At 36.2% G+C, this 24697-nt stretch overlaps 1 protein-coding gene across 1 annotated transcript; it reads left to right on the forward strand.

The window, feature by feature from the left end:
* The first annotated feature begins 3934 nt into the window (after positions 1 to 3934).
* dok7b (docking protein 7b) lies at positions 3935 to 24697 on the forward strand. Its single transcript, XM_058788772.1, has 12 exons — positions 3935 to 4111; positions 4477 to 4616; positions 4742 to 4787; positions 6389 to 6619; positions 9131 to 9331; positions 13539 to 13658; positions 16714 to 16821; positions 17869 to 18716; positions 20867 to 20924; positions 22024 to 22104; positions 22216 to 22362; positions 22933 to 24697. The coding sequence occupies exons 2-12, from the start codon at positions 4563 to 4565 to the stop codon at positions 23064 to 23066; spliced, it is 2028 nt and encodes a 675-aa protein (XP_058644755.1). The 5' UTR covers positions 3935 to 4111; positions 4477 to 4562; the 3' UTR covers positions 23067 to 24697.

Here is a 24697-nt window from a genome sequence, read left to right on the forward strand (position 1 = left end):
ACCAGCAAAGGAAGAATGAGAACAGGAGTTTACCAGACCTCAGACCAAACAGAACTGCTGCCTGTGAAAAAGCGTATTGATCCAACTGCAAAAACGGCAATTAAACCTTCAGTTAAAACTTCAAGCAAGAAGAATAACCACAGCAAGAACAATGCCACTTTTGTCTGATCAGACAATAAAGAGGCTGAGCTTGGTAACAATTAACAATCTACTACCTTGATAGCTTTTTCCAATGCAGAAGAAAACCTTCACTTGCAACAATTTAAATAACTTCTAACATGGAGCTTGTAGTGGATTTTCACGTTTGTTTTTGCTGTCAGTTACTGGGCTGCTATAATGTGCTTATACAGCACATTAACCTCTATAAATATGACCTGTGAGGAGCTGTTTGGGACTGAGCTGGACTGGCACGCTGTGGATTGCTGTAGGACTTCATCTATTTTACTTATGGACATTAATGTCAGGTTCAATGTAACAGCATTATAATAAAGCATTATAAGGTGTCATACTACTAATACTTGTCTCTTGCTTAATGTTTCCTCCTTGTGCTACTGCCAGTGAAGTCTTCTATGCTGCTGTCTCGTTGGACAAGGTAATGCTTTCTTGCGTCTCCAAAGTTCACACGTAATTTTAATGGCTACCATTCAGCGTTGAAAACGGCTCATTGACCTGAGGATGTGAAGGCACTGCTTTCTGCCAAGACGGATTTCAGGGATAATTGCAAAGAGGAAGGAGCTACTGAAAGGGAAAGACCGATGGAAGGAAAAGATCAATACAAAATGCCGCAGGTATTCTAAGGACATGCAGTGTTTTCATTTGCTAAACCACAAGCTAATGCATTGATGGTTCCTGCACTCCGACACAGCAACTGTCTTGAATAAATATGAATGACTTTTCCATCCCTGGTCAGCGATTTGAATCTCTTAATGTTTGTTGATTGCATTTGTATCAGTGGGCATTGAGGAATTTAAATTTCATTCATAAAGGAAGATCTTGGCTGCTGAGTGGCAACGTCTGATTGGCATTGGTTTTCCTTTGTGGCCACTGTGTCCTTGAGCAAAACCCGATGAAACCCAAGTTGCCCGAGGGATGCTAAACATTGCACTTCTGTCATTAACTCCCACCCCCTACTTCTAGGGTTTTTTTTTTAGGAATTAGAATAACTTCTAAGTATTCATTTCTCTCTTTGTGACATTGCTTTTATACAACAGTTCAATAAACAACAAGGTAATTGCAACATACTTTAATAGCAATTTGTAACTATTTTCATTCTGGCAAATTTGCAGCTAATTTGTAGTACAATCTCATTTATACATTTTTGTTCAATCTGCTTGCACCCCTCTGATGGTTAGGTTTAAGGGTGGACCTTGTTTAGGCTTTCTTCTAAAAAATCATTTCCGTATGAATCACGTTGTACATATTCATATGAAATCACCATCTTGATAAGTAGTAAGATTTTCTCATGAGATGTGCTTGGTAATTGAGTAACTTAACCAATGACATTTTTGTGTATTGAACTGTTGCTGTCTCTCTCAGAGCAATAGACGGTATAGTGACATTCCCAATGTCCTGTGTTCTTGAACAAAGCAGTTGAGTGAATAATTCAATGACTCATTCAAGACAGTTTCTGTGTCCAAATATGCCTACTTTACTACCATATAGAAACTGAAAACACTATGTGATAAAGTATTCAGAAAACAGTAGGTGAAAAGTACTAGGATGATCTACTACTTTCGGACACTTTGCAATCCCATGAGGCCATGGGAGAGAAGTTGTGTGACAGTGTAAATAATAGATGGTGAATGTAGTATGTCTGGATTTCATACACACGTTCATAGAGCATTTTTAACAGTTGTGAAGTAATTATTTATTCAAAAGAAATACTCAGAATATGCAATTTTGGACATTTAATTTCCTGAATGAATCAGTGTGTTGCATTTGAACAAATGAGTTGTGTGAATGATCCAATGACTCAGCCATATTAACTGACACGTTTCTTTTGTTCAATGAATCAGTGTGTTTGAATGATTCAATAACTCATAATGAAAATCACCTATAAACTGCAGAAAAATGATTGCATAAGTAAATCCAACGTTTACCTAGATTAATAAATGCTGTATATTCTCGTTCATTGTTACTTAATGATGCCTAATGCATTAACTAATATGAATGAACGGAACCTTATTGTAAAGTGTTACCCATACACAAAATGCATTTAGGAGTGTTGCACAATTTTATCCTGGGTGTAAAATGCTTGACATCCCAGCTTTCAACTGGCCTACTGCTTCACGCTTCACAAAGGACAATAAAACACTGTATCAACCACTAGCCTTCTGAGCTCCTTACATTGGCTGTAGTCATTTTACAACTAACTTCACTCCCTCTACCAGCATCTGCTATTTGTCCTCTGGAGTGTATTCAAAATGCTTCAGCTTGACTTGTCTTTAACCTCTGGAATTCTCTCATGTTACGCCTCTCTTGCCTGCCAATATGATGCCGTTTCTGACTTTTATACTACTGCCAATGTTCTGACGCCCACTACCTTCAATCCTTCATCTAAACTTCACCCCAGCCTAGCCATTTCTTTCAGGCAGTTGTGCTCGCTCAGATCCCTCATCTCTCCATATGAAAGGTTACTGCTTGTCTAGGTGCAGACATTTCTCCATTTGTTGATCTCTGCATTGGTGGAACTAAATGAATCAAGCTGTCAAAACAGCTGATTTTTCAATACAAAGCCACAAAGGAACATAGCTTTTAGAGTTATCTTCTCCTCCATCCACATTCACCTTTCATAAATCCAAAAATATTGAAATATAGTGAGGTCTGAAACTCGAAAAAACCCTGGAAATGCATCTATTTAGCATTTTTCTAGTTTAACACAACTCTTTTCAATCAAGTTCAAAGGAGTAGAACCTCATGATCCACGTTATCCAGCATAACGAAAATGCTCCAAAGAGTACCTTGTGCTTCAATGGAAGCAGAAACATTTTGTACAAATATGTGTGGCGTTATTTTAATGACACATGTCGAGAGCGCATTATTGTAGCGCAAAAGCACATTAATATAATATTTCCTATGCTCTTGTGCGCGCACGTAAAACATGTCTCTCCTCTCACTCAAAGTGTGCGTGTGCGCGCTCAAACTGTGTTCTGTGCACTCGCAAATCTCTCTGAGAAGAGACATGCTTTAAGTGCGCGCAATTTCTTTGGGCGAGAGCAGCGTGTATCTGAGCGCGCGCGTCCGGTTTTGTGCAAGAGCAAAGGAAATATTATATTAATGTGCTTTTGCGCTACAATAATGCGCTCTCGACATTTGTCATTAAAATAACGCCATACCATATGCACTAATATAGTCGTTGTCACAAATTTGCTTATTTGATTAAGGCCCTAAAATGCTGCAGCTTTTAGCTGCCTATTTCGGTAATTTACATGAGCACTTTGTGATCACTTTAGAAAGAAAGCATCTCTTATGGACATACATAATATAAATGTAATTTCACGAATATTGTGTTTTGCTATCAGGTTATTTCAAGTAAATGCATTTTAAACGAAACAGACATAGGGAAAGCCTCTACACAGTCATGTTATTTGCAGGAATACTATATTGCTGAAGACAAAATGCTCTTTGCGGGAATCCGAATGGAATCAGACACCAGGGACATGAACTGATTCTTCTAGTAAGAAACAGTGGTGTTGTGCCTTCAGGCTGGACGCTTAATTGAGATTCAAAATGCTTCATGGTGCTGTCCCATTTCGCTTGTGTTAAGTGTTAACTGTATTCCCCAGTTACTTCCCCACTGTGAACACAGTTGGCATACAGTATGAGGCCCCTTTGAGCGCTACATCCTAGAAGGGTTCCCATCCACCTTTTCTTCCCGTAAAAATGTGCACGGCCATTTGTAAATTCTATTGGTCTGGCTTCCGCCTCATCTGCGTCCAGATATTTTTAGCTGTCAAAAAAAAAAAAAAAAAAAAATTAGTTTTGCTGCTTGAAATTGAAAATGGGTGTGTCTTAGCATATTATTTTATTATGAACACACTGGTTTGTAGTGCAAACAGTTTTACCATTTACTGCACGTTGTTATTTTTCTCGTCATAGCGGCTAATGAACAGTAAGTCTTGCCCATGCTTACTTCCACTTTGAAGAAAAAGGTGGTATTATTATAGCCAGTTTCTTTTATGTGGTTAAACGGTTTTATCATATAGAGATTATCCACTATTATTTTAGCAGTTCACATAATGCCATGTTTGTTTACATGTCTCTTAAAACACATGCCTACTTGACTGTCCGAACCTTGCAGCAATGCTTGCATCGCTTGTCCCGGTGTTGTAAATTAATTTGGCACCATTTAACTTGCCACCTTGACCCACTGAACAACTGTAAAAACCTTTGCCTTGTAGTGTAGGTCTGTGTTCAGAGGGTGGGCCAATGCATGTGTGAGTTATGTGGGTGAGAGAGAGTTTGTGCGTGTTGCAGCAATGCAGACAGTTCTGGAGGTTATTTTGAAAGTGACCCCCTCACTGCCGCGGACCGCTCACAGCTGTCGGGAACCATGACACAAGATGACGGATACGGTTGTCGTAGAGGGACAAGTCAGACTTCGAGAGGGGAAAAAGGTGGTTAAAAGCAACGCAAACTACTTTTACTGTATCTTTCAATGTTATTCAAAAACTTAGATTTTTCTTTGTTTGCATATACGAACAGTATGTTTGTTTGTTGATTTGATTCTCTGCGTTTACAGTGGAAAAACAGATGGGTGGTTCTTCGGAAACCTTCGCCGGTTGCAGGTAAATACGCGGAAAACTTTTTACGCTGCTGTTTAACAGTGTTGAGATGATGTAATTAATTCAATATTGCTGTTTGTTCCATAAACGTAGTTTCTGTTTATCAAAGACCTGACATAGCGCTGTCACGGTTGTTTTTTCCCGTGACGGTATGCGAGGTATTGGTATGGTCGTTATGAGCGACACTCTAGATGCACGTGTCACGATGTCGCAAGTCACTCTGGCTCGAGCTGTTTTTAGGGCCAACAGGTACAATGTAAACTTAAAAAACTTTTTGTACTACACTTTTGAAGTTTATATTCGGGACCGTGGCTAGTTGTCACAAGAGCTATCACTGACGCTTTCACAAATGTCACAAATATATAGTTTTATATGTTGGTTTCAAACTTTTAGTGAATTCCGTCCTTTAAGCTAAAATCCAACAAACCAATACCATAATATTTTTGACAGCATATGTTGACCCATGCATTTTAACACTTATTAATGCCATTTGTATAGGAAAAGCAATAACTCCATTTAAGCTCCCCAATAAAAACAACTTACTTTTTCCAGTTTTGTTCTTTCATTCACTGTTTATGATTATTATTATTTTTAATAATTGTTTTGCTTTTTATACTTTCTTTCAATTTAGTGCGTTGTAGTGGCAGGTTTTGATGTTAGAATGGAACCAACATGTTGTTCAGTTACATTTTTCCAGGGTAATAATAGTAGAATGTTCAAAAGCATTTTGGTAAATAGAACTTAAAGGTATGCATCTATACATTTTAAAAAATAAACTTCCCTTGAGAAATATTCACAGTCTGGAGTTGAAAACATGACAACCATCTTTGGCCTCCTCTATGATAATGCATCAGCATTCACAGTGCAAGTCATACACTTACATAACTTTTTTTAGGTGAACTTGGCTAGCGGATAGGTCATTTTTGGATCCCTGTCGCCTGAAGCTGTCATTGTTTAATAGGTTAGTCTCCAGTTGCTTTCATGGATCACTGTGTCTTTTGATGTGTGTTATGACAGCTGCTTGACTCCTCGCATACTGTTTTTGAAGTCTGGTGATGTAGAGGTTTGTTCACTTGTATAGAAGTGTAAAAACAAAACATCACCACATTTTCAAAACAACCAAAAAGTGGAGGCGTTTTAGAGACTATAGCTTGATGCTGTCACACATGCAACGCTAGTTTATGGAAAGAAACAGTTTATATTTCATGGCTCGGTAATTGCGTCCCATGCATCTGTTATTTTGTCAATTGTAATTCTTGATGATTATGCAAATTATGATATCAACTGCTGCAGTTGTAGTGCAACATAGTGAAATGAAAAGGAAAAAGTACACTTTTTTTGCCTTATAGAAATAGCATCTGAATGATTTTATGTGACATGAATGGTACCATGGTTCGTTAATGGTATTAGATGGTACTTACACCATGGCAGTGAATAATGTACAGTGATATTTTTATGGAACTCTAAAGTGCTTTGATGATATGGTCACAGTAAACATCTAAAAACCATGGTATTGCTATTACTGCTGTAATTTTTGGTAGTTTTTGTTACTCTAAGCTGCATTTCTGATGCTTTATGAATCTGTAATCTTGACTCTGTCTCAGACTGCCTGACCTTGCTGGTGTATAAGGAGCGTGGAGAGAAGAGTAAAGGACAGCGGGAGAGGAATCAGGCCACACTGAGGGATATCTGTGGACTGGAGGCACTTCAGGGGTTTGATGGAGTGAATTACGCGCTCGGTCTGCTCTGCCTGAGCCAGTCTGTCATGCTGGGCTTCGACAACAAAGTGTCTCTTCTGGCCTGGGATGCTCGTATCCGCTACAGCCTTGGAGAGGGTAAGAGAAGAGCGTGTCTGTGTGTGTGTGTGTGAACACTGATCAGATGGAAATGGCCATTAGTTAAAATTGTCATTATTTACTCATCCTTATGTCATTCCAAACCGGCATGCTGTTACTATGTCAAAATTAGATTTTTTTTTTTGGAAAAATCACATCATAGCCATCCAGTGACAATGTTCAAAGTGACTGAGGGCTGTCAAGCTCCCAAAAGGACAAAAATAACACCAAAACAAGCACACACACACACACACACACACATTTATTTATTTATCAGACAATTTTTAGCACCTCAATATCAACATTAATATTTATAATTTTATTATGTATGTCTTCTCTCTTTAATTCTTATTTCTTACATATTTTTTTACAAAATTCTTACTTCTTACATACTGTATTTCTACAGCACTTTTTTGAATGAATGCCCCCTCAGTCTCACATTGTGATATAATTCAATAATTCTCAACCTACTTTCACACTTTTCACCAGTGCAGGTGATATGAATAATATGAAAATAGTTTTTAGATCAATCAATATAAAACTCTATATGAATTTTTATAGTTTTATAATGTAAATCCTCTGTCTTTAATCCTTACTCTTCAGTTTGTAATTTTGTTTTATTGTGTTTTCTAGCAAACGTATCTAATCAGTAGGCCTACATAAATAATTGTGGGTAGGTGGTGGGCCATGGGAGCTAACGTTTGATCTCGCCTAGGGCACTATGAGTCAAGATCACTGTTGGCTCTGTTAATCCCAGACACCCTTGAAAAACACGTACAGACATACACCTACCCCCAGATGGCTGACTCTTTTGCTCTCACAAGTACACATACACTCTCAAGTCGTGCACTTTGAGAAAGCAGCAAAGTTATAATTGGGATCCTGTGATGTGTGATACTGTATACGATCGCTTGGGTTTTTCTCGAACATGCGCTTGACAGAGTAACACATACTAAAAAAACATAAAATATGGTTTTCTGAACTCAGTTCAGATGACTTGAGGTAATTTCAAATGAAAGTTTTCATTTCCATTTATGCATCTAAAATGTTGAATGACAATGAAATAATCTTGTTTATGACTGATGTTTCTCTCCTTTGCTTTAAAACAAAAAACAAAAACAGTTTTCAGCTCTTGTTTGGCAGCTGTTATGCTGACAATTCTGAATGCATGTGTTGTGCTCGCTCCGATGCCTCCCTGATTTTCAGGTCCCATGTTTGTTGTTTATTTGTTTTGCTTTAAGTCAATCAGAACGCTGATAGATTTTGCTTATGTTTCATTCCGCTCTGTTGCTCTTATTAGTTTCTTTCTACACTACCTAAACATACTGTTCTGTAGCAAGTTGCTCATGACTGATGCATCAGCGCCTAGCTTTGGTTGACTGTCAATAAAAATGTGAGAGCATTTGCTGAGTTGATAAATCCCATAATTTAGGCCTAAAACATATCATATGATGATTGTGTGTATAACGCGTGACAAGGTACGCAATGGAATAGGATTTATGAGGTAAAAATTACATTAATCCCATTGCTGATGCAAGACATGCACACATATGCATAATTATGCTTGCTAGGATTGTATTGATTGCTTGTCTCTATTATGATAAATTGTGGTATTTTTCCTAATGATTTGGAGTCTGTATTCACACTTGTGTTGGTTAATCACACCCATAAATTATGTATTGAACTTGAAATAAATTTATTAATAAATTTACAAAGTTGTGGGAGCCAAAAAAGACAAATAAATATCCAGCCTATAAAAATGCACTGATGATCTATTTAGGACTTCCACAGACTGTCTGGAAATATCAGGGAAATTGTGTTTTTGATTGATTCAATTCATCTCACAATCTTTCAAATGTATTATCAACAAGATAATAAAGTAAAAAAAAAAAAAAAGCTTGCAATTCATAATGTAGTTCGATTTGATTATGACTTGCCCACTTGAGCCAGTTATTTGAAATAATTTTATCTTAATGATTCATTGGCAGATTAAACCTGAACTTATTTTAACAATATTTTCTATAGTGTTCATAAAAAAAAAAAAAAAAAAAAAAAAAGAAAAACATTAATTGGTCAAATGATCTGGGAACCCTGTTCATTACTCATGCTGTAGTTTAAATGTATTTTTGATAGTTCCCAATTTGGTATGATGTTGTTACCTCTTGGTACAAAGAAAATGTGATAAGAAGAATATCGGATTATTGACCCATATTACCAAATTGCAAAATATGCTTGTTTAAAAAATTCATTCATCTACTACATTTATTTAAAACATGAATTAAGAAATTTACTAAAACATATAGAAATATATAGATTTAAAAAAAAAAAAAAAAACTTTTATGTACAATACATTTTTGGAGTTTTAAGTACAATGTACTGTGTCCTTCTAGCTGACGGGATGAAATTAGGCCTTTCCAGAATGTCTTGAGAACAACTGCTTTGATTTAATAGCAGTTGACATGCTCTAATTTGAAAGATAATAAGCTCCTCTTAAATTTGTCTCTCTTTCAGTCCACAGGTTCAACGTCAACGTCCAGCCTGGCACCAAACTAGAAAGTGGCCCTGCCTCACTGCATTTGTGCAACAACTTGCTTGTCATCGCCAGAGACCTCCCTCCAACTGTCATTGGCCAATGGAAACTGTCAGACTTAAGACGTTATGGTGCTGTTCCTAATGGATTTGTCTTTGAGGGAGGGACACGATGTGGCTACTGTAAGTTCATGTTATTGTTCTTTTGTTCCTTCAGTGCTGTTCTTTTTTGTTCTTCATTGAATTTATCATTTGTCACTTGATCTTTCTGAGATGCGAAGAGGTTCTTGGACATCTCTCTTATTTTATTTTGGCAGATTACTGCTTTTTCTTCATTGAGAAGAATCCCTTGATGATTGCGTTGAATGTGTAGCTTGTTCTTGTACAAAGTTGTCTCCTTCTCTGCCTCTTTTTCACTTAGTCTTAGTGAAATTCCCTGTGGTGGAAGTAGCACAGAGGTGTTTGCCAATAGTAAATGTGAAAATCAGATAACCTCACACTCAGTCTTTCTCTCACCCCAACCCCCCCCCCCCCCTCTCATTTTCTCGCTCCCCCATACTTACAGAATCAGTACACATTACTTTTGTTCACCCACACACAGATTGTGGTAATGTGTGATGTGCTTCAGTATAAGATGTTGCGTTAGCACCAGTGAAACCCACCAGCTGCCTCTCTGGCAAATTCATCTGCAGCTGTTCTGTAGCTTCAGCAGCTTTAATGCTCCATCTTATATGAAACTTCCTTACAATGACAGCCATGTCTCAACAGAAAAAGTGTGTTTTATTGCAGTTATAATCAGGGTAATTAAACTGTCACTTCTAATGGTATTCAGGTTGTTTGTTAGATGCTGTTTGAATGCGCTATGCAGGGAACTCTGGGCAGTTTTATGTGTTTAGATGGTAAGGCAGCATGTGAAAGGTCTCTTGCCAAGTGGAGGACCTTGAGGGGGCAGGGGTGCTCAAATCGGACACCAGACTCCAAACGTACCTCTCATAGCTGTAGTAGTACATTAGTCCAACATAAGTCACGTCTAGTTCTGCACAAAAACCACACCTGCAGAACTTCACAAAAAGCTGTAAATCATAAAAAAAACTCTATCATTTAGAAAGTTACACATTACGTGCGTTTCATACTAATATTTCTATTATTTAAATATTAATATTGAAATTAAATAATGTTAATATATATATTTCTTTATTTATATATTATGCCTGAATATTTTGATATATATACTGTATAATATATATACTGTGTGTATATATATATATATATATATATATATATATATATATATATATATATATATATATATATATATATATATTTAAAATAAATAAATAAATAAAAACACACACACACACACACACACACACACATATATTATTTGTTTTTATTTATTAAAATATGTTAAATATAATATTAAAATAATGTTACATATAATGTTATGTTTAGAAAATCTAACAATATTTAAATATTATATTGCATTTACTTTGTCATTTAGCAGATGCTTTTATCCAAAGTGACTTAGAAATGAGGACAATCGAAGCAATCAAAATCAACGAAAGAACAGTTATACACAAGTGCTATAACAAGTTTCAGTTAGCTTAAAATAAGATATGAGAAAAGCATGAAATCGATATTTTAAAAATTAGTTTTTTTTCTTTTCATTTTTCGTTTTTGAGTGACCTATCCCTTTAATTAATTTTTTATTAATGATTTTTTTTTTTTTTAGATGAAATTACGCTATAAAAAACCCTAAAACTGCCAGTAGGTGGCAGTAAAATGTCTTAATGAATAAATCATTAAGTAATTTATTAATTTATTGGATTTGTTCAAATGGCTGATTCATTCAGGAATGAAGTAAATCTTTATGAATGGGTAATTAAATCATTGGTTCACCCCATTCTTCAAAACGCGGATTCATTCAGAAATTGTGTGTTTTTGTGTGCTTGGAAATGCACAATTCTTGTGATGTGGTTTTAATTGGTAATATTTGCGTTGGCAAACTGAGCAAAAACAGACACTATTTTGTTCAAAATATAACACAATATTAACTTACTTAACTGCTGTATGAAATCACGCATGAAATCACTTTTGCATGCTATTGGGGACGAAAACAGCACTCGTGTGATATTGCTTATCATATAAATATGAGAAATTCATACAGCGGCATTTTTTTTTTTTGGCTTTGAATTTTGGGGGCACATAACTGAATACATATACACATACATATCACAAATAAAGATGTAAAATGTAAAAAACAATAAATATTTATTTAAAATATTAATAATTAATTCACATAAATCAAGATGTAAAAATATTTTTTTAATTTTTTAATTTGATGTTTGCAGATACCATACCAATTAGCCTCTGTGTAATTTAAAATTTAAAAATGTTCCTTCAAAACCAGTGCAGAAAATCCAAAGCAAAAGATCTGCAGATTAAAACCACTACTAACACCTTATACATTCTGAAAATGTATGGAAATCCATAAAAACAGAGACAGCCAAGTTCACATTTAGATACACACAGTGAAATAATACTTTGTCTGGAGCATGTATCTGTTAGCCAGTGCTTCACCTCATTACAGTTTGACAACCACACACAGCCACACAGAGGTCATGTCCCTCCCACTGCCATTAGTGTAATTCAGCAGTTGGTTGCACTGGGACAGAGTCAATTAAATTGAAAACATGGCCTTGTTGCTGTTTCTAGCGCGATTCAGTGTCACAGGCCACATGCAGTGACAAAACACATATTGGCAGTGCAATTAGTGAGTGTGTCGGCTGTCTCATTTGATTTCAGCGAGTGAACGTGTGTGAGTATGTTCACTGGCTTAGTTTGTCAACAGACTTGGACAGATTGTAGATCACTGTTTTCCCTGCTGTCAGGTAGGGCATTCGTGTAACAATTTGGCTGGCATCAACAATGAAAAAACATGTCATGAGATCTAAAATAAGTTGAAACTGACAATGCAATTCTAATTACAAGATTCTGAAATTGTTTGAGCTTAACCTGATTAGAGTTGTTGTACGTGAGCCATACATTTAGTTACACAACTTTACATATTGCATTAAACAGTGTATTAGAAAATACATGCTTAGACTGTAATACTGGCTTATTTTATGGAATACTGCGTAATGGCTTACTATTTAAAAAATATTATGTGAAACAATGCATTATGCAATGATAAATGTTTCAAACAGAAGTTGCATAAAGTCTATGTAAAACATCTGGCACATTAAAAAGTCAAGAAAAAAATAAATAAAATATATATATAAAAAAGAAAGCTGATGCTTAGAATTAATTTGTAATGATGGAAATGAAAGGTGAGCTGCTTTGCATTGCGGGACAGGATTTTGCAAGATTTTTTTCAAATTTTTTTATGAGTGGCAATGGTGAAAATCACTGTAGCTTAAAGTAAATGTAGGCCTTTTTATTCTCTTAAAATTGGTAAATAGCCACAGACATGGCCAGTGGCCACATGCCTCAAGTTTTAATGGCCTGCCAGTGTGTTTATGAATTATGAAACCAAGAGCTAAGGGTGTTATGGTTATTTTTATAAAGGGCTGTCACTCCTATACTGCCCACCGTCTCCACAGTGACGCTGAGGGATTTGACAGGACTATATTTACCTCCATGAAAGACTGCCTAAGTCTCTTTCCTCATCAGGTCCTACAAAGAAAAACAGTCATAATCTGACTGTGGATGAATCATTAATGCATCTTACAGCAAGTAAGGCCTTTGTTACCCCACATTGTACTTGAAGCCTCAAGGCTCTTTAATAGCTTATGTTTTTCAGTAGCATTCAGCCATGCTTTTGCCAGCACTTATTTTAGTCTGAAAGGTGTTGCAGGCTTTGTAGATGCTATTGACGTTTGTATGGAGGAGGTGTGGGCACCAAAGCAGATTTTCTTGGTACGCTATACTGCTCCTATTTTATAAATAATAAATTATGCTCAATTAAAAGTGCAAATTTTTTTCTTATCTCAAAGAGAGTACTTCCATTAGTTCCACAGCACGTATAAACAAAAATGATCAGTCTTCTTTAGTGATAAAACATCGCTTCAATTACCCTTTACAATAAACGTTGAATGTCTGATGCATTTATGGTGTATGAACTGTATGAGTTTTTCTTGGTTCCATTGTCTTGAATTAGTCTATATAATTCATTTATTCTGAATCAGTGAAATGTGAATGTTCTCATCTGCTCAGAGGAATAGCTTGATGTTCCCCATTTGTTATAATCTTGTGGTCATTACTGAATGAACTAATCTTCGATTCAGTGCTATGGACAATTAATATCAATCTGAATTCGGTGCATTATGTCTTTTGAATAAAATAGGCTCAAGACATTAAGGAGCTATTTCTCTTCTCTCTGTCTCTATAGGGGCTGGTGTTTTCTTCCTTGCATGTGCAGAAGGAGAACAGATCAGTTTTTTGTTCGATTGCATCGTTCGTGGCATATCGCCAAGCAGGGGGCCGTTTGGACTGCGTCCAGTCCTGCCAGGTGAGTTCATATTTGTGGAGGTGTGTGATGTAAGATCTCAGTTCAAAAAGTTGCCATGTTGCCACTGCTGGCCTCATTAGCTTGATGTGCGTGAGCTGTCAGCTGTGTGCGCATATCTGTGTCTAAGCTCTGTGTGTGATTGATATGTGGTGTCAAGTTTCCCTCTCTCTCGTTATCTCTCCCAGAACACTCATGTTCTGCTCAGATCAACTGGACTGGTTTTATGCTCAGATTGACTACTTGCTCAGTGTTTGGAGTCTCAGAGACTCCAATTATGTATATATATTATGTATATAATAATAATAATAATAATATTTTTTTTTAAATTAGCCTTTTCTTTTACTTTTATTTGAATTGAGATACTTATTTGACCTAATCAAAACCCAGTATATTATATATTATATTATTGAATATCTGCCAGTAGGCATGCTCTTCTCAGAAATGTGAAATTTAAAATAAACAATAAAAAATGAACTGAAGTGTACTGATTCAGAACTTTATTGTGTAAACAGCATTGCATTATTTAATGTTTTTAAATTGGATTCCCTGAGATCATACTGTAAGTAATGTAACATTTTTAATGTGACAAGGCATTTGAAACATGTTATCAAATTGAAATTGTTCATAATCTGCTCTCATATTTAAAAGTCAATTTGATGTTAAATGTTTTTGAGTTGTTAAAATATTCCTGAGTCTCTGAGACCCCAAACAGAACATGAGAGGTAATAAATTATTCCAAAACGGTATAATGAATTTATATCCCTAGTTTCAGCATTCATAATGAATTATGAAGTGTAGTACACTTACTCACTCAAATTAGTGAAATATACTTGTATAACATTTTAAACAAACTTACATAGCAATTGCACATTTTTCCTATTATTTTTATTAGGCAAATTCTGTGACTGTGTCACAATTATCAATAGTTATAAAGTAATATTTTTATTACTGAAATGCTACTGGCAGATTTTTACATTGTAGCTGTAGCAGGATGCCATGGTAAATCACGTTCATTAAGTTTAATGAACTTCAATGAGTCTTACTTTGTAATGGCAGTCGCTTTTTGAATGGCTCCATCTTGACGGAGGATAATAATATCTATGTGGTGCATATCTTTTTAATGGAACCTAACATGACTTCCAGAATACTGAATTATTGTCCTGAAAATCAATGTAAGATTTACATTTAGTTTATTGATCGATTCTAGATAGATTTACCACGTAAGCATAATAGTATATTAAACCTTAATGAGTTTGACATATCATTTTATAGATCAACCCCCCACACTGGAACACAGATATTGAGTTAAAATGGTACAGTCTAGCAGAAAGGTTGTGTGCTGCCATGATTTGTGTGAACAGAAACCTATGGAGAGCTGACACACGGTCAGTAACATGTAAGAAGGATATGGATATGAAGTGGCTTAAAGCTTTTCTGTGGTTCATAGCTAAAATTAGCACAGCCATAGTTAAAATGTCTTTCTACATAGTCAGAGAGCATGTAGAATAGTTCAAACCCTACAAAGATTGATCCGCGAAGGGTGCTCCTGGGCTGTTCCTCGTAATGTACTGTTGCTCTGGAAAAAAGTGTGTGCTAAATGACTCCTCATTTACATATACCCATTTACAGAGGTGATCTATAATGTGTGGACTTATGTTTTGACAGGTGTTATTTTTCCCCCCTTCATTACATTGATGTTGTGTACCACTGCTTTAAAAATATGATCATTCAAAATTGGTAAAGATCTTTTTGTATTTCTCTGTGGACCAACAACGAAGACAACACAATCATTTTCAGCGCAGTTTTGATGATTATGATGATAATAGCTTGTTTTGTAATCATGTTGAAAACTTTTCTAGTATTTCTTTCCCTCAATGATTGCTTTAGGAAAGTATAAATATATAAATCAAAAGCCTTAAAGTTTGTTTACTTTGATGTTTATGACAACACATTCTGCCACATTACATTAAGTTCTCATCTGTCGTCCATCATTCTGAGATGCCAGGGCAGTTGTTCTTGCTGTCATTAAGTGTCATTAATTAAGTTCACTTGATGCATTTTAACCTTTGACATTCAATGAAAGTTGTGCAAGAGTTTGCCAGTGATAAATAAGGTGTACAGGTTATTGATAGCCAAGTCACTCTTCTGTGTCAGCTTCTCACTTTATTCTGTATTCTGCGGAGGAATTTCACAGAGCAGATAAATTGTGCAATGACAAACCTCTTTAAATATGCAAAAAGCAAACGCTCTTTTAGCTTTTTATCTTTACATTCTCAGTACTGTTCTTCAGCTGCACATGCACAAAAACGAGCAGCTTATTCAAACTGTATAATAAGTATTTTAACACACACACATTCTGCAGAACTGCTGTACAGAAGCAACTTGCAATTTTGTTTTTGCTTGTGAAATATTGATTTTTTTTCAGTCTATTTGTTGCCTGTAGCATTGCTTGAATGCTTGTTGTACCATGTTAAACCAGCTTGAAATTGACTTTTCATGCTAATAAGATTTCCAAAAATATCTACCACTGAACTGTGCCTCCATATCAACTTTTCTATGCTATATTCAGTGGTTCCTTTCCTCTTGTTTTGTTCCAGTTGTGTCTTTTTTCGAGACCCTTTATTTATTTGTTCTCCCCTGACTGATTTATTATCTCATTTGAGCACTTTGTGTTCAGTGTCCTGATTTATTCTATTGTGAGGGAGAATGATTACCAACCTTCTGCCATATTCAAAAGGAGGTCTCAAAGCATCCCGTGTGTGAGTGTGTGTGTGTGTGAGTGCATGTGTGAGATATTATTGCTGTGAGGCTTTGTCTGTGATGTACCAGTAGAAATTGATAAATGCAGCCAGTGGCTCCAGTGATTCTGCCAGCAGAGACAGTGATACAACAGTGATGGATTATATATGACTTAATGCTCAGAGACAAATCAGTGCTGTCTGGTGCATGTTTGTGTGATCATAAGGATATACTGTATGTTGGTGCATGTGTGTATGAATGATTAATGTTCACTGTATTAGTTTAATTAAAATTTAATGAGATTCTGTTTCCATAGACCCCAGTGCTAACCCATCATCTATAGAAGACAGGATTAGCCAGGAGGCCAGTGAGCTAGAGAAACGACTCAGTATGCTGTCCATTTGTAGTCACCACAGCAGTGCAGGTGATACAAGAAGCCATACATGAAATTTACACACAGAGGAGGCTGTTTTATTTCAAATAAAAGGTTTTCGTAAATAATAATTCATCCAGAAATGAATATCTGTCATAATTTACTCCTCTTCATGCCATTCTAGTTTTAGTGGATCACAAAATAGTAATTTTTGAAGAATCTTTACACATTCCATACAGCAACAGTACATAATGTCTGCCAAGCTCCAAAAAGACCATAAAAGCAACAAAAAAGGATCATAAAAGCCTTCACATAAAAGCCGTGTGGAAAAAAAGATCGCTATGTCAAAGGGCAAGGTTTTGTAAGGGAGATTGTAGTCAAACTAAAGCCTGAAACTTCATCCTGAAGAGATACTACCACTTATTTAGAATCTGTTTACCTGATAAATAAATAAGCATACAAGAAATATTGAATTATTTTAGGTCACACTTTATTTTAAGGTCCAGTTCTTGCCATTAGCAACTAATTTGCTGCTTATTAATAGTTAGTAAGGTTGTTAAGTTTAGGTATTGGGTAGGATTAGGGATGTAGAATATGGTCGTGTAATCATGCTTTATATGTACTAATAAACAGCTAATATGTTAATAATAGGCATGCTAATAAGCAACTAGTTAATACTGAGGATTGGTCCCTAGTGTTACCTTATATGTTATAAAAAAAGTAAGTGAGCACAAAGTGATACAAAAGACATATGTCCAACATATTGTTCATTCAAAAATACTTTTTGATTTTCAGAATGCAGCGATTGGCCAATCAGAATAAAGTTTTCCAGAAAAACATGTAGTAATAGATTTCAAGTTTAGTCTGTATCGCAGATCATATGGCTTTAAAAGACTTTACGGGCATTCTAAAATGCGGTGCAAAGATTCTTCAAAAAGTTCTCCTTTGTGTTCCACCAAACAAGCATCATTGTATAAATCAAATCGTAATTGTTTTTTGTGTCAACACCTTATTGAAATTCATGTACAATGCTAACAAGAAGCCAGTTTCCAGGCAATCATTTGTTAATCCCATCCTCTCTTTGTTATAATTGGTCAGCCTCAACCTTCAGTTATGGCACCTCCTTGGCAGGAGACGATCGGAGCATCTCCAGCTCCTCCTCTGAGGCCAGCCATTCTGATAACAGCCTGGGCAGCCGCCTGGCGATATGGCCTGAGCCGGTCAGACACCCCACCCCCGTCGAACCACCACCACCACCACCATCATCATCATCATCATCATCATCATCATCCCTATCCCTGTTAGGGGTTGCGCGATCTAAGAGTACAGCCTGTTCTGTCAGCACGTCCTGTGACGAGCGTCTATATGGAGCAATGATGGCAGGGCTCCATCCCCCGTCCAAGCCTCCTCACTCCAGAGGTCTTCAAGAGGCGGGACGCCAGAGCTCAACAGACAGTGGTATTGCCACCGGAAGCCACTCTTCATATTCTGGAAGCTTCTCCTCCTACACTGGTAGTATGGATATTGGGCATGGAGAGACTGATGAGTTTGGATCCTTAACAAGCCTCCCTCAAAACCCCAATTCAAACTCTATCTCCCTTATCAACACTCCAGTACGGACGATTCCACAAATTCCAGAGCACAAACCGTGTGTGTGTCCACTCAGAGAGGCTGCTCAAATGTACCAGGTTCCCACTCCACCTCTGCAGCATTACGACATCCCCCGCAGGCTCCTACAACATCAGGAGCAGTTTTTGAATGCTGCAAGCCAGGGACAGAGGCCTGAATGTGGAGCTCTGGAACCTGAGGGCATCCCTGCAGATGCCACCCCCAAACAAACTGTCCCACAGAGATCCAGCGGGGGGGGTGAAGGAGCAGCGCCCCCTGAAGGTTCCAGTACACTGCAATTACAGCCCGCCATCTGTCCTGACTGTGGGGGAGGAAAGGTAACAAGATTTGTTTTCTTGTTGACTTTCTGTTTTTTTTTATGAGCGGTTCCATATTTTTCAGCTGATTTCGATGGAACACCATACTAAACTTTTCTTTTAAGAGTTTCTGTATTACTTAAGTAAGCCCCCACAGAATCAACTGCATGGACCAGAACAGCATAGTCCGATTTCAGAAAGAATCACTCATATGAACCGATTCTTTTTACTGAATCAGAAAAAAAAAACAGCGAAACCAGTGTAGGTTGATCCCAGAATGAATGACTCTTAAAAAGTCAGCTTTTTTTTTTTTTTTTTGTAGTTAATCAAGATTAAATCAGAGTAGTTACTGACTGGTTCTTAAAATGACAACAGACACATTTTGTCAGTTTTTTTATGTTTTTGAGAGATATGCCCACCAATGCTGCAGTGCTTATTTAATCATAAGTATAATACCATTGTATTATAAGTAACATACCATATGATATAATAACATTGTGAAATTTTTATTTTATAAATTTTTAAAATGTAATTTATTTCTGTGTATTCAGCAATCATTACTCCAGTCTTTAGTGTCACATGATCCTTAAGAAATCATTCAAATATGCTAATTTAGTGCTCAAGACCCATTTCTTATTATTATCAATGTTAAAAACAGTTGTGCTGATTATTTAATATTTTTGTGGATACCGTGATACATTTATTTCAGGATTCTTTGATGATTAGAAAATTCAGAAGAAATGCATTTATTTGAAATAGAAGTCCTTTGTAATATTTATAAATGCAACTTTTTAGCAATTTAATGCCTCCTTGCTGAATAAAAATGACTGGCACGAGACATTTGAACAACAGTGTATGTTACCACATTTTGTTTAATTTCATATATAAAGGATTGCATTAATGTCATTTCTTAAAGTACTGTGTAAACACACCTTTTGCACAAATACAATGGCATTTCTTTTGTCCTTTTATTCTTTAACACTACTAAAAGTATCATTAATGGAACCGTACAGCACCAGAATTGCTTAGAGGAATTGGAACCAGAAAGGTTAAATTCTTTACTGGAATACTCTATATCAGGGTTGCCCAATCCTGCTCCTGGCGATCGACTGTCCTGCAAAGTTCAGCTCCAACTCTAATCAAACACACCTGCCTTTAATTTTCAAGCGATCCTGAAGACCTTAATTAGTTGCTTCAGGTGTGTTTGATTAGAGTTGGAGCTGAACTTTACAGGACAGTCGATCGCCAGGAGCAGGATTGGGCACCCCTGCTCTAAATGGTCTTTCTAAATAACCTGTTAGCCTCCATATGCCTGTGGAAACCTAGTGAACTTGGATGTTAAGAAATTACACAGCAAACAGTGCAAATCAGTCAAGCTTATAACTCCCAAACAAATGTGCTTTGATTAAACCAGATAACTGCTCAGCTATTTCTGAGTCTAAATGCATCTTTTGTCGAAGTATGTGGACAAACTGTTCTCTAGATTTGGACTAAAACTTTACCAACAAAATCAGACTTCTGCAACAGATCAGGGCAGTGTTGATTGAGCATCAGTTTTCCGATATGCACTCCTCAAATCACAGAATCCAGCGTTCCAGCACAAATCCAAAGACTGTTCCAGCCGTCTGTGTCTTTGGATCATGCTCAGCCATCACGTTGATGCATCAGTGGGGAGGCACAACCAGTTTGCCGAATGAATTTAAATGTGTTTGTCATCTCACCACATGCTCCAAGTTGATCTGAAAATGCAATAAAAAGCTATTAAAACAACCTGCTTTTGACCGAACATCCTAACGTTTTTCTATTCAGGGCAATCAATATTTCACACTGAAAAACATTTCACTCTCATCACTGTGGCTTAAAGCATTCAGTACATTTTTGTACAATAATGGTAAAATTTCAGTTGCTTATTGTGGCCAGAACCACATCTTCAGGCTTGTACTAGGTGTTGGTGTAGTCCGTCAATGCAACAGCAGAAGCGGTAAGAAATATGGTCCGATAATATATTTCCAAAATTGTTTAGTTCAACAGTGATTTTGAAATATTTTGGTGATGTACAACAGCAGAAGGAGCAGAAATAGCTGGTTTAGTCAATTAAAGAAAATAAATATATCACTAAACAAGTGTGCTGCTGCTTGGGGATTTCTGAATCCCTTCTGTGTTTCTTGTAGGTGGAGGAGAGGAGCAGGTGTGAGATGAGAAGCAGTTCTGAGGAGCAAAAGTCTGATGGTGAGCATCGCACAGTTTTAAAGGGCCTCATTTGTAAAGTGTGCGTACGCTCAGATTTGATCTTAGAGTGTGTGTGCGCTTAAATCCATGCCAACGCTCACATCATCCTGACTATGGAGTTTTGTCCTCTGTAGAGGACATTATTTTTTAGCGATTTCTCCTAGGCCTTACATGTCACAGTTTTGTCCAGATGTCCTGTACAGAGCACATTCAGGGCTTTTCAGAGATACCAAATGACCACTTCCTCTCCTTGGTATTTAAAAATGAGCTACATTAATTTAGTGATCAAATTTAACACTCCTATGGAAATATGATAACATTTTGTAATGATCATTTAAATCTGACTAATTGTCAATTTGTTTGTCATAAACATCTCAGGAAAATGTTATGGGGTTTCAAATCAAAATATGACCTTCTGTTATGAAACAGGATGTCGATTTCATGTCCACTGTAGAGCACACCAGGACTTAAAGCATGTTTATTACACATTTTGGTTTATTCTATAATATATAAGAGGGTATTCTATAGTCTTTGGTTGTGCCGCGCGCAAGTTGAAGATCATTTGCGATTCATAGATGTCACATCTAAAAGAGAGAGGTGTACATTCATTTTATGAATCACACATACGCATATTTGAGAGATGAACGAAAGATCAAATTTAGGATGGTTTCTGCACAACATTTTATAAATGAGGCCTCTGGTTTTGAAATGATAATGATGGTAAAGACCTCTGAGGACACTGTCCTTCAGTCAGGTAACGATACTTGTATGTTATTTCAACAGGAAGTGCATCATGACTTTCTTTATTCCTAAGTGCATAAAGCTTTCAACCAGACCTCCGTGTCTGTATCGACTGATAAAGTGATTCTAGTCTCAGCATTGACATGTCATAGCTAAACATAGTAACCATGAGGAGAAATTGTGATGCTTTGCTGTCACTGGATATCTTATGCTTGTGTGTGCAATATGCTAAGTCAGATTGTCTTCTGCTGATTAACAATTTAATGATTTCTGAGCATAAATAAAGCCCAGTGTATTTTGATTCTAAATGAATGGCTTACTTGTGATTCATTCTTGTTTTTTTTTTTGTCCTCCTCAGCTGATCCAAAAGGCAATTATGAGCAGATGGCATTTACGACTGATGCATCCAGGTGGCCACAGTTCAGAGCTGGAGAATATGGTAATTGAGATGCCCCTCTTATACAGTATATCGCCATCTGATCACTGCATTTCTTTCGCTTGGTTTTATTGGTAACTCTGCATGAATTGGGTTTGTGCTCTGGTCTTGCAGGAGAGGCAGGACTGACAGTTATTAACAAACTTCAAGGTGATTCTGTTAACTATGTGAATATCCCCATCAGTCCCACATCTAAACGCCAGCTGCACTATATGGAGTTAGATCTGCAGGACCGTCCAGAGTCAAGCCACACTATCAGAGGTACACTGTGTTCCTCTTATATATACTACACATATTTTATCATGGCTCCAATTTTTAAAAAAATGCCACGTGTGTGCACCAAAACGGCCTTTATTTGATCAAAAATGGAGTAAAAGCAGTGATATTGTGAAATATTATTACAATTAAAAGTAACTTTTCAATTTTAATAAAATGGAAAATATGTCATTTATTCCTGTGATGGCAAAGCTGAATTTTATAACATAATTACTCCAGTCCTCAGTGTAGCAAAATTGATACCTTTTTTTCTCCCCAAAGATTTTTAATGCATAAAAACAGCAATTATTTGAAATAAAACATTTTTTTGCAACAATGTATAGCCTAAGTCTTAACTGTAATGTATGCATCCTTTTGAATACAATAAAATTAAATAAAATTAATTTGAACAGTAATTTAAACTGTTAGTATCTATGGTTTTGTCTATTTTGGGTTTGAAAACAAATGACTATCCAGCTGTGTTGAGATTATTCTAAAATATCAAAAGGGTATTGCACATAAAATAAATAAAGTTTTTAAATACATCGGTTTGTGTGTGTGTGTGTTTATGAGCAGCGGCCGGCTCCAGCACTAAATACGCCCACATTGACATCACTGCGACTGAGACAGCACAGAGGGTGGGAGCCCAGCATGCACAGGGCCGAGAGGAGAGACTACAGGAACTAGAACAGAAGAGGAGAGGAACCTGAAAATATAATGTAGTGGAGTCAAAACGTCTGAGACCACATTAAAAATATAGATTTTTTCCCCTTTTAAACAGGGTTTGTGTATTTTAAAAATGTTAGATGAAAATGTTTATGTTTATATATTTAATATAACATTTTAAGATGGTGTCATATATGTCACTTAGGTCACTTTTGTGAATTGTGAGCACATTTGTGACCCTGGACCACAAAACCAGTCTTAAGTCGCTGGAGTATGTTTGTAGCAATAGCCAAAAATACATTGTATGGGTCAAAATGATAGATTTTCTTTTATGCCAAAAATCATTAGGATATAAAGTAAAGATCATGTTCCATGAAGATATTTTGTAAATTTCTGATCGTAAATATATCAAAAGTGAATTTTTGATTAGTAATATGCATTGCTAAGAACTTAATTTGGACAACTTTAAAGGCGATTTTCTCAATATTTAGATTTTTTTGCACCCCCAGATTCCAGATATTCAAATAGTTGTATGTCAGCCAAATATTGTCCGATCCTAACAAACCATACATCAATGGAAAGCTGTATAAATCTCAATTTTGAAAGAATTGACACTTAAGACTGGTTTTGTCATACAGGGTCACATTTTTGAAAACAACTTTTAATAATTTTCTTGCATCCACTGAAGCACAAAACGTGCATCATCAGGTTTTACACAAACGCTTGGAGTTCATGCAGCTCAAATGCCATTTGTCATTTTTAAAGCAACAAAGAGATACAGAAAATGTTAACAGATTCTTCAATTCATATACCTTTTTTTTTTCAATTTAACTTTTAACTCAAATTGTTATGCTGAAAAAATGTTTGTTAGAGAAATGCATATTAGAATAATTTTAGGTAGTGATCTCTCAGACGTTAAGACTCCACTGTACATCAGTGGTTCTCAACATAGGGTCCAAGGTTCACTATGGGGGCCTCAGTATGACTTTTAGTTAATATAATATAATAGAAAGATCTAACTCTAAATTAAAATAGGAAAATAATACATACAACCAAGATATAAACTGAAAAATATTGGAGGGCCTTTGAAAATTGGGTTGGACTACTTTGTTGGGCTTTCAGTTGAGAACTGCTGCTTCACAGTGTATGTTAAAAGGACAGTTCAACCAAAAATTAAAATTACCCCATGATTTACTCACCCTCAAGCCATCCTAGACGTGTATATGACTTTCTTCTTTCAGACGAATACAATCAGAGTTATATCAAAAAATGTCCTGGCTCTTCCAAGCTTTATAATGGCAGTGAATGGGGTGGGGGGGGTGGGGGTTAATAAAGCCCCCCTGAAGCGAATCGATGCAGTTGTTTAAGAAGAATATCCATATTTAAAACTTTATAAACGAGGCTTGAGGGTGAGTAAATCACAAGGAAATTGTAATTTTTGGGTGAACTATCCCTTTGTGCATTGCTGCATTGTATATTATGTACAACGTGTATGAATGTATTATTTTCCATGGTTAAAATTCACGTGGAATGAAAAGGTTATAAATCTGAAAGCAGATCCCAAATGCAACAACTGTTGACTGTAAATATATACTTTAATTGGTGACCAATTTTGTTCTGTACATTTACACATTGAAATATTTCATAACTTTTTTTTTTCCAAATATTTTCTGAA

The sequence above is a fragment of the Onychostoma macrolepis genome, chromosome 01 (genome assembly GCF_012432095.1).
Source record: "Onychostoma macrolepis isolate SWU-2019 chromosome 01, ASM1243209v1, whole genome shotgun sequence".
NCBI lineage: Eukaryota > Metazoa > Chordata > Actinopteri > Cypriniformes > Cyprinidae > Onychostoma > Onychostoma macrolepis.